At 50.1% G+C, this 17,903-nt stretch overlaps 1 protein-coding gene across 1 annotated transcript in view; it reads right to left on the reverse strand.

The window, feature by feature from the left end:
* LOC149276638 (uncharacterized) overlaps positions 1 to 17,903 on the reverse strand; it is a 105,918-nt gene that overhangs the window by 12,945 nt on the left and 75,070 nt on the right. The window contains 7 exon segments of the mRNA XM_089503418.1: positions 2,759 to 2,844; positions 5,143 to 5,270; positions 5,412 to 5,546; positions 8,199 to 8,288; positions 10,488 to 10,556; positions 10,634 to 10,784; positions 17,441 to 17,604. Of these exon segments, the coding sequence (XP_089359544.1) occupies positions 2,759 to 2,844; positions 5,143 to 5,270; positions 5,412 to 5,546; positions 8,199 to 8,288; positions 10,488 to 10,556; positions 10,634 to 10,784; positions 17,441 to 17,604 (823 nt within the window).

Below are 17,903 nucleotides of genomic sequence, written 5' to 3' on the forward strand. Positions count from 1 at the left end.
CTGAGCTTCCGGATTCTTGTGGTCTGGCTCTAGCTGCCCGTGTGGCAATTACATTCTCCATTCTTAACGACCCCCCCCAAATGTTACACATAATGACATACAAGGAGCTTATGCAGAACCTCTATATAAAGCCCATATGAGCTACAGGCCAGTATAGCTCTGCATACGGCATCTATTACGCGGCAGCGGGTTGTCAGAGTGAACGCTATACGCCGGGCCGGCGCGTACGATATCTATAGATCATTAGAGCCTGGAAACTATTATATACGTGTTATATAGGGTACATATCCCCGTATAAAGCATTTCTATAGGTGCTATTAGTAGAGGCTATAGAACCTATCTACACAGCGGGCTACAGGGAGCAGGGAAGGCGCCGGCGCTCAGCCTCGCTACAAGATTTTAGACACGCGTGTTCTTACCACCCATGAAATGGATCATGCGGATTCGAAAGACGGCAGGAGCTTGAGATACAGGAGAGAGAGAGATCAGCCACGGGCCGGGACACGCGAGGGGACGGAGGCCGAGCTAAAGGGTCAATAGGGAGTGGGGGAGAAGAGAGATTTTGTTTTGGGGGAAAAACATGGTGGAAACAGACTCGGCGACGGTGCACAATGCCAGTCAGCAGCTGCAAAGGCCAATAAGATAATAGCATGTATAAAACGGGGAACGGATTCCCGGGAGGAGGAGATCTGCTGCCTCTTTATGAGTGGATATTCAGCTCTGGGCACCGGCCCTTAAAAAGGACTTCATAGAACGAGAAAGGGTGCAAAGGAGGAGATTAAAAAAGTTGCCTCTACATACGCTAGAAAAACACCTTAGAGGGGATATTATAACGTTGTATAAATATGTGCGGGACCGATATAAATACCTCATTAACAGAAATGTACAAAGAACAAGAGGTCGTCGGGATGGGAAGAGCGGGGATTTTATACGCAACAGGAGAAGGGATTCTTTACAGCGAGGGCAGCAAAGATTTTTTGGCCAAATCCAAAAAAATAGCTTAATTGTTGTTTTTGGGGGGGGGGTTTTTAAGCTTCTTTTGGATCAAAAAGTATCCAGACATTTACATTATTCCTGGCGGTTCTGGAATAGGGTATAAAACATAAAAACATAAGCCTACGGGGGCAACAATCACTGCCTTTCTGTATCCTCAGCGTCAGAAGCAGAGCAGAAAATAAAGCGTCAGCTCACGGGGCAGGCTAATGGAAGGCATCACACTCCCTGCCCGGCGCGTTTTGGGGTGCGATTCCCCCAATCTGTTCCGCAGGCACAAAGTCTAACGGTGACGCCGGTCGGGAGGAAGCCGAGGGAAGGAACGGCCTGCAGAAGGGAGCGCGGCCCTAAGCGGGATCGCGGCCGAGGAGGGACTTACCGCTTAACCAGTGCAGAGCGCTTATTTTATCCAGGACTTGGAGAAAGACAGGAGACGAGGGGTTAGTGCGCGGGTATAGTACACGTAATGTATTATATATAACGTATCACGCGTGTTATAAACGTGTCTTCTTCTCTGAAGGGTGACCCCGAGTGATGGGAGCCCAAACCCAATGCTGCCCCACACAGAGGGGGCATCAGAGTCTTGGGGCAAATCGACAATATACCCCCCACCTGCCTGTCCAGAAACACCATGAGAACAGCCTCCATAATGTGACCCTTTTTACCCCTGCAGGGGGCTAATCCTCCAGCTCAAAGGCTTACAGAACCTTCGCTACAAACTACCGAGGAACCGGGGGCCACACCGGGGCCGGGATCCATCCAAAGCCGGGACCACTCACTCAACAGAGGGCACAGAAACTAAACCCGCAAACAAAGAGGAGCAAACCCTGGGGGGTGGAAGAGAGAAAAACCCCGCAGCATCCGCCATACCGGCAGCCCCCAACCCGGCAGCCTCCGCCAACCCCCCCGCAGCATCTCCGCCAACCCCCCCCGCAGCATCTCCGCAACCCCCCCCCCGCAGCCTCTCATCTCCCTTCATCTGGCTGCAAGCACATGAGCTCATGTCTGGAGCAGTCTGCAAAGAGTTAAACCTCTCTTGGGGGTCACAGACCCCCAGCGCTAATTGAGAAACTATTTCAATAAGAACGAGCGAAGCGCGGCCGCCCAGAGCTGCTGTTAATTGAAAGCTGGAGACGTGATTTTCACGGCAGTCACTTGAAAGGCAGCAAAGGCAGAGCGCGGGAGGTTAATCTACAAAGGCAACAAAGCCCCCGCAGCCACCAATGACTCAGAGGGTCCGGAATACCTCGCCCACTCACACAGGGGCGCGCGCCGTGTCCCTCCATGCGCAGCCACATACCTGCCCCAAACCAATACACAGGGAGCGGCTCTACCCCCCGCATACAGAGGGGCATAAGCTGTCAGACCCTCACACCAGGGAATAAAACGCCCCGCTTCACACATACAGGATGCGGTCTGGGGGTCTCCATTTCATATATATTTTTTTAAACGTTCATACGAGTGACATTTATTAAACCCAAATCACTACTGCAATACATCAGCTGTGAAACGCGTCGTGTGCCGGACCCTCCAAATGAACTAAACTGTGAAAGGCGTCCCTTACCGAGACCCCACGCCAAACAAAACAGCAGTGAAAACGTACGATCGCTAGAATTCTCCCCAATAAACAGGTTCCTGTGAAACGCGTCAGACTCCGCTTAATAAACTAAACCAGCGAGTCCCCCCCCCGTGGCCTGACGCGGACAGGTCGTGTAAAGCGATTTCTGTAAGTCTGACATCCATCAGTGAAGTTTTGCTCTCTTACCTTCCATGGCGTACTTCATATCCTGAGAGAAGAGATTCCACATGACCTCCGCGCTGACCTTCCCGACATTCAGCTCCTGGGGAAACCTACGGATACAGAAAGCCACGTGCGGGGGCCACGGTAAACCCTCACATGTACCATGTAATGTATACAGCACTGGGGGGGTTATATTACTGTATACAGCGCTGGGGGGTTATATTATTGTATACAGCGCTGGGGGTTATATTACTGTATACAGCGCTGGGGGTTATATTACTGTATACAGCGCTGGGGGGTTATATTACTGTATACAGCGCTGGGGGTTATATTACTGTATACAGCGCTGGGGGTTATATTACTGTATACAGCGCTGGGGGGTTATATTACTGTATGCAGCGCTGGGGGGTTATATTACTGTATACAGCGCTGGGGGGGTTATATTACTGTATACAGCGCTGGGGGTTATATTACTGTATACAGCACTGGGGGTTATATTACTGTATACAGCACTGGGGGTTATATTACTGTATACAGCGCTGGGGGGTTATATTACTGTATACCGCGCTGGGGGGTTATATTACTGTATACAGCGCGGGGGGTTATATTACTGTATACAGCCCTGGGGGGTTATATTACTGTATACAGCGCTGGGGGGATTATATTACTGTATACAGCGCTGGGGGGATTATATTACTGTATACAGCGCTGGGGGGTTATATTACTGTATACAGCGCTGAGGGGTATATTACTGTATACAGCACTGGGGGGTTATATTACTGTATACAGTGCTGGGGGGTATTACTATACACAGCGCCGGGGGGGTATATTACTGTATACAGCGCTGGGGGGGTTATATTACTGTATACAGTGCTGGGGGTTATTACTGTACACAGCGCCGGGGGGTATATTACTGTATACAGTGCTGGGGGGTATATTACTGTATACAGCGCGGGGGGTTATATTACTGTATACAGCGCGGGGGGTTATATTACTGTATACAGCGCCGGGGGTTATATTACTGTATACAGCGCCGGGGGTTATATTACTGTATACAGCGCCGGGGGTTATATTACTGTATACAGCGCTGGGGGTTATATTACTGTATACAGCGCTGGGGGGGTTATATTACTGTATACAGCGCCGGGGGTTATATTACTGTATACAGCGCTGAGGGGTATATTACTGTATACAGCACAGGGGGTTATATTACTGTATACAGCGCTGGGGGTTATATTACTGTATACAGCGCTGGGGGGTTATATTACTGTATACAGCGCTGGGGGGTTATATTACTGTATACAGCGCTGGGGGGGTTATATTACTGTATACAGCGCGGGGGGTTATATTACTGTATACAGCGCTGGGGGGATTATATTACTGTATACAGCGCTGGGGGGTTATATTACTGTATACAGCGCTGGGGGTTATATTACTGTATACAGCGCTGGGGGTTATATTACTGTATACAGCGCTGGGGGGGTTATATTACTGTATACAGCGCCGGGGGTTATATTACTGTATACAGCGCTGAGGGGTATATTACTGTATACAGCACAGGGGGTTATATTACTGTATACAGCGCTGGGGGTTATATTACTGTATACAGCGCTGGGGGGTTATATTACTGTATACAGCGCTGGGGGGTTATATTACTGTATACAGCGCTGGGGGGGTTATATTACTGTATACAGCGCGGGGGGTTATATTACTGTATACAGCGCTGGGGGGATTATATTACTGTATACAGCGCTGGGGGGTTATATTACTGTATACAGCGCTGAGGGGTATTACTGTATACAGCGCTGGGGGGTTATATTACTGTATACAGCGCTGGGGGGTTATATTACTGTATACAGCCCCGGGGGTTATATTACTGTATACAGCGCTGGGGGTTATATTACTGTATACAGCGCTGGGGGGGTTATATTACTGTATACAGCGCTGGGGGGGTTATATTACTGTATACAGCGCCGGGGGTTATATTACTGTATACAGCGCGGGGGGGGGGGTTACGCTCACAGAATGTCCCCTTTAAGTAACGTTACGTTGTATCGGTGTATTACCCGTCATGCATTTAGTACTGGAGGTCTGCGCCCCCCGCTCTATAGCGTTAACCCCGCGCCGTCCAACATTCCGTGCAGAGAAGCATGCATTGGATGGACAGTCGAGATGCATTCAAGTACGAGGGTTGCCTCCCCTCACTCACCCTTCGTCAGGAGGAGTTTTATTAAGGGTTTTGCCCCTCGAAGAATCTCATCACTCACACAACAAGAGACAAAGCAGACAGCGGGACAGACTGACAGGAGACGTTCTCTACAAAGCACACAGAGGTTCAGGAAAAGCTGAAACGGAAGCAGAGGTCACAGACGGAGGTCGCCGGCAAACACCGGCAGGCGCCAGCTTACTGGTTTAGCACCGGGGTGTAGGCGTTCTTATCCTCCTCGATGATGGACACGATCAGGGTAATAAGCTTGGGCCAGAAGTCCAGGTTCTTGATGCACGGACCTTGTTCCTCCGGAGGCACGTCCTGCTTCTTGTTCTGAGACAAAACACATACAATGTAATAACTTATAGGGAGACATTCCGTCACGCGGGACACCGGCCCCCGACGGGCCTACCGCAGGCCAAACCCTTCGACTCTGGACAGCGATTGGCTAACGGAAGCCACACCCACCGTGTCGGTCTGGTACTCGCGGCTGTACAGCTCGTGGCAGTTGTTGAAGATGTATTCGTAGGTGGAGTTGAGACACGCTTTCACGCAGTCCCGGACCACCTGGCTGGCACGAGGGGGGCTCTGTAACTCCTGAACCTTTGGGAAGAACGAGACAAGGCGGGAGGTTGTCAGGGAAACTAAAGGGGGGGGGGGGGCAGGCTGGTTCTGGGGGGTATTCTCAGTAAGTAACACAATGATACAATTAACACACTGGCCACAAATTACATATCCCGCAGCAGGGTCCACAAGACGCCCGCCGACGGGCCACGGGCCGAGTGACTCCATCATGGGGGTCATTCTGCAAGATCCCGGAATTAACCCCTTCACCCGTCTGAGCGGAGACGTAGAAATATTGGAAGAACGCACCCAAAACGCACTTTTTTTTTTACATGGTTTAAATTCTTTGATAAATAATTGAACGTTACCCTGACGACATCAGCAATCAATTCCAACAGGGAGAGCGTGATGGAGAGATTCGGAACATGTGAGTGACAGGGGACAGCGTGAGTGACAGGGGACAGTGTGAGTGACAGGGCAGGTAACGGGGGTAATGAACAGGAATACCCTACAATACCACGGGCAGCGAGAGCTCAAACCGCCAGCTCCGAGCCGCACGTCTCCTGGCAGAGAATAAATCATTCTGAACACCCCCAGCATTTACCCACAAATCCTGCGCCTGCCCCCCCACCCCAGCATTTACCCACAAATCCTGCGCCTGCCCCCCCACCCCAGCATTTACCCACAAATCCTGCGCCTGCCCCCCCACCCCAGCATTTACCCACAAATCCTGCGCCTGCCCCCCCACCCCAGCATTTACCCACAAATCCTGCGCCTGCCCCCCCACCCCAGCATTTACCCACAAATCCTGCGCCTGCCCCCCCACCCCAGCATTTACCCACAAATCCTGCGCCTGCCCCCCCACCCCAGCATTTACCTCTGAATCCTGTGCCGGCCCCCCACCCCCAGCATTTACCCACAAATCCTGCGCCTGCCCCCCCACCCCAGCATTTACCCACAAATCCTGCGCCTGCCCCCCCACCCCAGCATTTACCCACAAATCCTGCACCTGCCCCCCCACCCCAGCATTTACCTCTGAATCCTGTGCCGGCCCCCCACCCCCAGCATTTACCCACAAATCCTGCGCCTGCCCCCCCACCCCAGCATTTACCCCCAAATCCTGCGCCTGCCCCCCCCCAGCATTTACCTCTGAATCCTGCGCCTGCCCCCCCCCCCAGCATTTACCCCTGAATCCTGCGCCTGCCCCCCCACCCCAGAATTAACCCCTGAATCCTGAGCCTGTCCTTCCACCCCAGCATTAACCCCTGAATCCTGTGCCTGCCCCCACCCCCAGCATTTACCCCTGAATCCTGTGCCTGCCCCCCCACCCCCAGCATTTACCCCTGAATCCTGTGCCTGCCCCCCCACCCCCAGCATTTACCCCTGAATCCTGTGCCTGCCCCCCCACCCCCAGCATTTACCCCTGAATCCTGCACTTGAAAACTCCCTGACAGTGCAACCCAACCCCGCCTGTGCCCCGGGCCTTGGATATTGGAAGTTTCTGCGATGACCAGGAGGGAATGATTAAGGTACCCGAGAGAGCCTGCGGTATGAATGCAGGTGGCGGGGCTGACGGGCGTCTCAGAGACTCCCCCGCAACCCGAGACAAACAAGGAGAAGAATCCATGATCTCGCCATCACTCCAGAGACAGCAACTGTTACCCCTTCTAATCAGAGGCTGGGGAGCGGCGGCCGGGCAGGGGAGGCCGGGGAGCGGCGGCCGGGCAGGGGAGGCCGGGGAGCGGCGGCCGGGCAGGGGAGGCCGGGGAGCGGCGGCCGGGCAGGGGAGGCCGGGGAGCGGCGGCCGGGCAGGCCGGGGAGTGGCGGCCGGGCAGGGGAGGCCGGGCAGGGGAGGCCGGGGAGCGGCGGCCGGGCAGGGGAGGCCGGGCGGCCGCCTGGAAAGGTCCCGCGTGTCTGCTTTCTGGCATGCGGCTAAATGTTCGCTGACACATGCCGTGCCGTCAGACAGATGCGAGCTGATTGCTGCTCCCCGGCTGACAGCCATGATCCGCACTAACGAGGCTGTCCCACTTAGCATGCGGAGCGAGGCGCCCGGCCGTGAAGGGTGGGAGGAGAGGATTAACCTCTTCTGTACCGGGAGCGTAACAATGCCAGGCAAAGATCACAGGCAACTAATAACTGGGCCAATACCGGTCCAAGGATCATTAGGTACATCGTTGATACGGGTGCAAAAGGTGGTCTTATCACCATGGCAACCAACTTTTTGTTCACTGACCGTATCAGTGTGCTTGTTGCTATGGTGTTAAACCTTTCAGGATCGCTTTTTATACGTAGGACCGAGTTCCGAACATTAATTAATGGGGGGGGGACGCGTAAATGGGGCTGCCACTTTATATATAAAGCCAAATGAGTTAGTTTGAAGCCGCTTCCTGTTCTCTCCCCGCGTCAGCCCAAGCAGGAAGTTGAAAGCCGTGGCACGAGGCCGCGCAGGTACCTCCGTAATGCTATTATCACAAATATCTCTGACGGGGCAGCAAGAATGGGAATGAACGGTGATACTAATTATAGAAAGAAATAAGAAAGAGTTTGGAACTCACAGACTTCCTGAGAATTGGCGATTAGTCGCTCTTTATTTTAAAAGCGGAGGTTATTCAAACACTTTCCATCCCAAAGTGCAGGACTTAAAGGTCTCTGTGTCGGAGGACCGCGCGGCCTGCGCATGGACTTTACCTTCATGCGGAAGAACGTGATGCTGGTCAGCAGGTCCACGGTGGACTTCAGGTCCTGCAGGCGATCCGGGTTACTGGCCGGGAAATTGTTCTGTGAAAAGAGACAAAATCCCACATTTTATGTATGGGGAGGAGGGAGCCGCGTGCTGTGGGTTCCATCGCAGAATTCACCGGAAGAAACCTTTCAACGGACGAGCGACTCCCTGTCAGCCGACGAGGTGAGAGAGACCCGGCAGGAACCTCAGACTCTCCGAGTCACAATGAGGACGGCAGTGTCCATGTACACCAAACCAAAGGGACCGCCGGATCAGCAGCCACACAGGGGTTAATATTGTTTCGCCCCCCACCCCCGCGCCAGCTCTGTTTGGCATTGTTGGGCTCGTACTTTGGATCCACTCTTTAGACAGATGGAAAACGCTAAGCCACAGGTCCCCAGCGACTCGCAGCCACCCGGGTTCAGTGGATTTGTGACGCAATTCAACATTACTTGTGTGCAATGTCTTCCAAATCACAATAAATGCACATAGTATTTAAAAAGATTTGTACTGGAACAGCCTCCCAGTAGAAGTGGTAGAGGTTATATATTACTGTATACAGCGCTGGGGGTTATATTACTGTATACAGTGCTGGGGGGGTTATATTACTGTATACAGCACTGGGGGTTATATTACTGTATACAGCGCTGGGCGTTATATTACTGTATACAGCTCTGGGGGGTTATATTACTGTATACAGCGCTGGGGGTTATATTACTGTATACAGTGCTGGGGGTTATATTACTGTATACAGTACTGGGGGGGTTATATTACTGTATACAGCGCTGGGGGTTATATTACTGTATACAGCGCTGGGGGGGTTATATTACTGTATACAGCGCTGGGGGGTTATATTACTGTATACAGCGCTGGGGGGTTATATTACTGTATACAGCGCTGGGGGGTTATATTACTGTATACAGCGCTGGGGGTTATATTACTGTATACAGCGCTGGGGGGTTATATTACTGTATACAGTGCTGGGGGGTTATATTACTGTATACAGCGCTGGGGGTTATATTACTGTATACAGCGCTGGGGGTTATATTACTGTATACAGTGCTGGGGGTTATATTACTGTATACAGCGCTGGGGGGTTATGTTACTGTATACAGCGCTGGGGGTTATATTACTGTATACAGCTCTGGGGGGTTATATTACTGTATACAGCTCTGGGGGGTTATATTACTGTATACAGCACTAGGGGGGTTATATTACTGTATACAGCTCTGGGGGGTTATATTACTGTATACAGCGCTGGGGGTTATATTACTGTATACAGCGCTGGGGGTATATTACTGTATACAGTTCTGGGGGGTTATATTACTGTATACAGCGCTGGGGGGTTATATTACTGTATACAGCGCTGGGGGGTTATATTACTGTATACAGCGCTGGGGGGTTATATTACTGTATACAGCGCTGGGGGGTTATATTACTGTATACAGCGCTGGGGGTTATATTACTGTATACAGCGCTGGGGGGGTTATATTACTGTATACAGTGCTGGGGGGTTATATTACTGTATACAGCGCTGGGGGTTATATTACTGTATACAGCGCTGGGGGTTATATTACTGTATACAGTGCTGGGGGTTATATTACTGTATACAGCGCTGGGGGGTTATGTTACTGTATACAGGGCTGGGGGGTTATATTACTGTATACAGCGCTGGGGGGTTATATTACTGTATACAGCACTGGGGGGGTTATATTACTGTATACAGCGCTGGGGTTAATGTGCAAGGAGAAGACTATTTATTCAAGGAGACTTCACTTATATATATATATAGCCGCTCCTGGGCTTCTCACCACTAACTTCATACTAATTGCACCCAAACGATGTCCTAAATCCAGAAAAGCGATAAATTCAGAAGTCTAAAAGCAGGCGTTATGTAAGGAAAGTGATGCGAATGGAGTGTGAAGTCATCGCTCGGCGTGAAGTCATCGCTCGGCCTGAATATCCGGCCAAAACGGCAGAAAGAAGAAAAGGCTGCTCTGCGGGCGAGGGGTTTATAGCGAGTTGGAGAGGAGGTTCCCCGACTTTACCAGAAATGACCAAAATAAGCGAGTCAACCTCGAAAATAACGAACATTCTGAGAGGTCTCGTCGTGGCGGCTGGGATCACCGGGGGGGGGGGATCTTCTCCTTCAGAAAATCCGGGATAAAAACGTCACCGATTCTGTATAAAATCACCCAATTATCAGCCACCGACGAGCGCGTTCTACGGAGAGAGGCGGAGAGGAGAGCGCTCACCCGGTACATGGAGAGATCGATGCGCAGGGAATTGTGCAGCTGGTCCAAGAGCTTCACAAACCTCTCTTTCTGTAAAGATAAAGATATAAAAACGATTAAAACGCTGAATATTACAGAGAAACTCGGCCCTCGGAAAGGAAACGCACCCCGAAGTTGGAGGCCGCGAAGCGGTCGGAGGCCGACACGTTGGTGGACGCCGTGGTATGGGCGTAGTAGGCGTTGATGTTGGCGAGCAGAGTGCTCATGACGGCCGGGACTCCGGGGCACATGTACTTCGACGACAGGCAAGCAAAGTGTCTGCGGAAAGGAGGGAAAATTTTATATTATAACAATAAATAATGTTTTTGTGTGCTTTATTTTCCATTTTTCCGACAGTTTTGATAGGTTGGGGGATTCTTGTTAAATTGTCACTGCTGCTGGCAAGCAGATCAACCATGAAAATCTCGGCTGCCACCAAGCAGGAACTATTTTAGTTTTTTGTTTTTTTTGGTAGCTATTATTATCTTTTATTTATATAGCGCTGTTACAGGGTCACCGTACCCAAGGCTGGGTACCCCTGTTTGAGGGCTGAGGAATCACCAGTCAGTCCCTCATACGGATCGCACTCAGCTATCCACGGATCATCCAGACCACCATTCGTAGCAAACCAAGAAGAACTCTCTTTATTACAAACCCACAGAATTTATATACAATCTCAATGCAATGTGTACCGAACCCAACCCCCAATCCCATCACTCCCATCCCATCACAAATCCCATCAGTATACAGGGGATGTATCAGGTGAGGGGATTACAGAATACAATGGGTTCCCCACCTGTGTTATCCCCCCTGTAGTGCGGGGGCCGTCTGGGCAGACAGGGCTGTGCTGGCTGATTAAGAGCCCCAGCCAGATTATAGGATCGTCTCTTTGAAGGCTGGGGCTGCAGCCACATCAGTCTCTGGGCCGGTTACACAATAAATACAATATAATATATTACCGGGTCACGGTATACGGAACCGGACACAAAAGCGCTCCGTGACCCAGCTAAACTTCATATGAGCCAGCTAGCCTGGCCCTGTCACAAGCGCCAACAATCGACTCCGATCTTTTTATTTAAGGAGCCACCGACCCGGCCAGCGACGTTCTCCGATCACCGACGGCTCCTTGGTGTTTGGGGGAAAACGCAAGACTTCACCAGATAACAGACATTTCACGGGCCGATCAAACAAGCGGCAGATCGCAGCGGAGCAGAGCCGGCAGCCGCCGACACACAGAACACTAGGAGTTTGCAAGCAAGTAATGAAGCTCCTGTATAATGTATAGATAAATCAGTGACCGGCCCCCTGTATAATGTATAGATAAATCAGTGACCGGCCCCCTGTATAATGTATAGATAAATCAGTGAGCGGCCCCTGTATAATGTATAGATAAATCAGTGACCGGCCCCCTGTATAATGTATAGATAAATCAGTGACCGGTCCCTGTATAATGTATAGATAAATCAGTGACCCGGCCCCCCTGTATAATGTATAGATAAATCAGTGACCCGGCCCCCCTGTATAATGTATAGATAAATCAGTGACCGGCCCCCCTGTATAATGTATAGATAAATCAGCGCGCGGCCCCTGTATAATGTATAGATAAATCAGTGACTGGCCCCTGTATAATGTATAGATAAATCAGCGAGCGGCCCCCTGTATAACGAGTAGACGGGCCGATGGGGGCCGATCTGCCTGAGATGAGGCTTTTTATCTGGTTTATAATAATAATTGTTTGGTTAATGGGATCAGCGACGGCGCGATTGTTTCGTATCAGAAATGAACCTGAACTTTCTCTCTCATAAAGAAACGCCACAAAGTATCAAACGGCTCGACAACGGGAAGCAAAGGGTTAAACTACTATTTCTGGAAATAAAAGGGACATTATGTGTAAATGTCAGATCTGACACTTTAATGGAACAAAACGTGACAGCAAACAGACAGCGGCTGCGGAGAGACCGCCGAGTCCTACAGACAGCGCTGCTATTGTTACAATTTACATGTTTTATACAAAATCATGCGTTCAGGGCGTTTAAAGGGGAAGCCCCTAATAAAATCTGTATATACGGTAATATAAACCCCCCCAGCGCTGTATATACGGTAATATAAACCCCCCCAGCGCTGTATATACGGTAATATAAACCCCCCCCAGCGCTGTATATACGGTAATATAAACCCCCCCAGCGCTGTATATACGGTAATATAAACCCCCCCCAGCGCTGTATATACGGTAATATAAACCCCCCCAGCGCTGTATATACGGTAATATAAACCCCCCAGCGCTGTATATATGGTAATAACCGCCCCAGCGCTGTATATACGGTAATATAACCCCCCCAGCGCTGTATATATGGTAATATAACCGCCCCAGCGCTGTATATACGGTAATATAACCCCCCCCAGTGCTGTATATACGGTAATATCACCCCCCCAGCGCTGTATACAGTAATATAACCCCCCCAGTGCTGTATATACGGTAATATAACCCCCCCAGTGCTGTATATACGGTAATATCACCCCCCCAGTGCTGTATACAATAATATACCCCCCCATCGCTGTATACAGTAATATAACCCCCCCCATCGCTGTATACGGTAATATAACCCCCCAGCGCTGTATATGGTGATATAACCCCCCCAGCACTGCATACAGTAATATAACCCCCCAGCACTGTATACAGTAATATAACCCCCAGCGCTGTATACAGTAATATAACCCCCCCAGCGCTGTATACAGTAATATAACGCCCCAGCGCTGTATACAGTAATATAACCCCCAGCGCTGTATACAGTAATATAACCCCCAGCGCCGTATACAGTAATATAACCCCCAGCGCCGTATACAGTAATACCCCCAGCAGCTGTATACAGTAATATAACCCCCAGCGCCGTATACAGTAATATAACCCCCCAGCGCTGTATACAGTAATATAACCCCCCAGCGCTGTATACAGTAATATAACCCCCAGCGCTGTATATGGTGATATAACCCCCCAGCACTGCATACAGTAATATAACCCCCAGCGCTGTATACAGTAATATAACCCCCAGCGCTGTATACAGTAATATAACCCCCCAGCGCTGTATACAGTAATATAACCCCCAGCGCTGTATACAGTAATATAACCCCCAGCGCTGTATACAGTAATATAACCCCCCAGCGCTGTATACAGTAATATAACCCCCAGCGCTGTATACAGTAATATAACCCCCAGCGCTGTATACAGTAATATAACCCCCAGCGCTGTATACAGTAATATAACCCCCCAGCGCTGTATACAGTAATATAACCCCCAGCGCTGTATACAGTAATATAACCCCCAGCGCTGTATATGGTGATATAACCCCCCCAGCACTGCATACAGTAATATAACCCCCAGCGCTGTATACAGTAATATAACCCCCAGCGCCGTATACAGTAATATAACCCCCAGCGCCGTATACAGTAATACCCCCCAGCGCTGTATACAGTAATATAACCCCCAGCGCCGTATACAGTAATATAACCCCCCAGCGCTGTATACAGTAATATAACCCCCCAGCGCTGTATACAGTAATATAACCCCCAGCGCTGTATATGGTGATATAACCCCCCAGCACTGCATACAGTAATATAACCCCCAGCGCTGTATACAGTAATATAACCCCCAGCGCTGTATACAGTAATATAACCCCCCAGCGCTGTATACAGTAATATAACCCCCAGCGCTGTATACAGTAATATAACCCCCAGCGCTGTATACAGTAATATAACCCCCCAGCGCTGTATACAGTAATATAACCCCCAGCGCTGTATACAGTAATATAACCCCCCCAGCGCTGTATACAGTAATATAACGCCCCAGCGCTGTATACAGTAATATAACCCCCAGCGCTGTATACAGTAATATAACCCCCAGCGCTGTATACAGTAATATAACCCCCCAGCGCTGTATACAGTAATATAACCCCCAGCGCTGTATACAGTAATATAACCCCCCCAGCGCTGTATACAGTAATATAACGCCCCAGCGCTGTATACAGTAATATAACCCCCAGCGCTGTATACAGTAATATAACCCCCAGCGCCGTATACAGTAATATAACCCCCAGCGCCGTATACAGTAATACCCCCCAGCGCTGTATACAGTAATATAACCCCCAGCGCCGTATACAGTAATATAACCCCCCAGCGCTGTATACAGTAATATAACCCCCCAGCGCTGTATACAGTAATATAACCCCCAGCGCTGTATATGGTGATATAACCCCCCAGCACTGCATACAGTAATATAACCCCCAGCGCTGTATACAGTAATATAACCCCCAGCGCTGTATACAGTAATATAACCCCCCAGCGCTGTATACAGTAATATAACCCCCAGCGCTGTATACAGTAATATAACCCCCAGCGCTGTATACAGTAATATAACCCCCCAGCGCTGTATACAGTAATATAACCCCCAGCGCTGTATACAGTAATATAACCCCCAGCGCTGTATACAGTAATATAACCCCCAGCGCTGTATACAGTAATATAACCCCCCAGCGCTGTATACAGTAATATAACCCCCAGCGCTGTATACAGTAATATAACCCCCAGCGCTGTATATGGTGATATAACCCCCCCAGCACTGCATACAGTTATTGTGACGGAAGCCTCCATCACTGGGACCACTGGAGAAGCCTGACTGCCGGCCTCCTCCCTATTGACGATGGGCCCTGGGTCTGTAGAGGCTTCTGTGGCTACCCCCAGCAGTATCATCTCATCACTGGCTGAGGGGATTATCTCCAGCAGACAGCCAGGATCTGCCACCAGGGAGAGGCCGCCATTCTGTCAGTTTAATGTTGTATAAATCAGTCTCCCCCCACCTATTGTATTGTTAATCCCGTTACTGCCCCTGTTGTCTCTGAGAGGCAGATTAAGGGGGCGGTTTGTGTCCCAATATCTTGTTTTTATGTTAATGTGTGGTCTTCGTTTGGTTTTACCCGACACTGAGTCTCGGCGAGTGACCGGGGAACCGGGGAAAGTGTGGAGTCCCAGGCTAAGGGAGCACAAGACAGCGGAGGTAGTCGGTCGGACTAGCCAGCTCCGTGACAGTCATATAACCCCCAGCTCTGTATTTACAGTAATATAACCACCCCCAGCGCTGTATATGTTAATATAACCCCCCATCACTGTTTATACTGTAATATAACATCCCAGAGCTGTATATGCGGTAACATACCACCAAGTGTTGTGACTATACGGTAATATAACCCCCTCAGCCCTGTATACAGTAAAGTAACAAACAAGTAATTGAGCTGATGCTTTATGGCGATGCTAATGAAGTCCGTTCCTTCATAGACTTTCATTAGCCAGAGAGTCATGATGGTAATTAAAACTGAGCCATTCTATTCTTTCCCCCATGCAGTATGATAAGGAGTCGGGGTGTTTAGTAGATCGGGGATCAGATAACAGAGCGAGAATCATACAAACGGCTGATATGCAGCTGCCTGAAAACTTTATATTACGGGGCAAAAACTACAAACTGGGGTAAAAAATAAACTACAACCAGGGGTAGTATTTTTGAAACCGTATTAATCACAGAAGCCCCGCCCCCAGCCACACCTCTAACCACACCCAATAAACAAAACCTGCCACCTTGGGCCATTTTTTTTTTTTAAACATTTTGGGGAGCTGCTAACGCCGCTGCATCCCACCCACCTCCTACCTTCTGATAATCGAAGCCCTGGATTAAAGCCCCCCGGTGTAGGTATTGGGGGGGGGCAGCACTCAAACTTAGTGAATACAATTGAACAAGAAATGATTTGGATTTGGCTGCACTTAGTGCCGCTAATGGAATCCGGTAATTTCACCGACAAATTACGCGCTATTACCAGCAAAAAAAAACCCGTTACGGACTAAATCGGGTCTTAATGCAGAAATAAAAGCGAGATAATTAAAAAAAAAGAGAAAAACAAACCAAAACATTCCCGCCGAGGGGGGGTAATCACTCCTGAGAACGGTTTGTGCCGCGGCCGCCGCGATGAAGCTTGATGGAAAATCAGAGATTAAAGCGGGGAGTGCGGGGGAGACGCGGGAATAATCAGCTTCCCAAACAGCGGGGGCTTCGGTGCAAAGCGGGGCTCGTCTTAAACGCCACCCCCGACTATGTACGTTAAATGCCTGAATGGGGTTTATACATATGAAAAATGGGACTTTTTGCTGGCAAATTGGGACAGTTGGAAGCTATGCATTGTGTCTGTCCATTTATTTTGGCTAGGTGAGAGAAGCGGCTGGTGTACAAACATAGTATTTGCCGGCCCCCGTCGGCCCATCTATAGTATTCCCATTTCAACTGCTGTAAAGACTCAAACCTTAATCAGTCGTTGGTCTCGTCTTAGATTCAGGAGCCGTATGCCTATCCCATGCGTGTTTATTACCCTCACTGTATTACCCTCTACCACTTCTCCCGGGAGGCTGTTCCACTTATCAACCACCTTTTCAGTAAAGTAAAACTTCCTTCCATTCCATCTCGGTCTCTGACTCTCTAGTGTTAGATTATTTATTTTACAAAAGCTCCAAACTTCGGGTGAGAGGCGGCTGGGAGATCCGGAGTGGAACCGGCCGCCGAGACCCTCGCCATCTCATCATAAGGGACACCGATGTCTGCTCGGCGCATGCAGGTCACGTGTCAATGCGTCATTTTTGCGGGATCTTATTATTGTCAGGTACTTAGAGGGGCGTGTTCGGACTGAGAAATGCAGGCCAATAAGGCCAGGCTGTGCTTATGTATGCCTCCCAACTGTCTTTGTGCGGGACAGTCCTGATTCTCTCTCGCTGTCCTAATTTCATTCTCCGGTGTCTGGCGCTCTGAACCAGGGCTGGACTGGCCGCCGGGCTATAATATCTATCGAGCGGCGGCCCACCAGCCTCCCCATTTACATCGCGGCGGCCCCTGGGGTGGCACTCACGTCATGGCCTGGTAGATGGACTCGATCCCGTAGCGCATGGCAAACTCATCCACGATCTCCTGGGCAGTTTCGTCGAAGTAAACCTTCCAGGCGTCGTCTCCTTTGGCTTCGGGGATCTTCACCCCGCCGCTGCCCTGAACGTCGGTGAGATGATGGAAAAGGTTCTGCGGGACGGAGAAGGAGGGGTGAATGTAACAGGCAGCCAGCGAAAGCCCCCGGCCGGGGCAGATTATACAGCGCATGGGAGGCGCTGCCCGTGTGTCTATCCCGTGCATGTTTAATGCCCTCACTGTATTACCCTCTACCACCTCTGCTGGGAGGCTGTTCCAGTTAAAGTACTCGCGGTGGGTTTAGGTTACTTACCGAGTAATTTAATATTCTTCTGCAGTGGGGCTGTCGTGACACTAAACCTTTAATGCTGTTAGTGGAACAGCAGCTTTAAAATCAGGTCACGTTTGAGTTT

This window comes from Sceloporus occidentalis, unplaced genomic scaffold, assembly GCF_023333645.1.
Source record: "Sceloporus occidentalis isolate IW3139 unplaced genomic scaffold, rSceOcc1.0.p SCAF_232, whole genome shotgun sequence".
Lineage (NCBI taxonomy): Eukaryota > Metazoa > Chordata > Lepidosauria > Squamata > Phrynosomatidae > Sceloporus > Sceloporus occidentalis.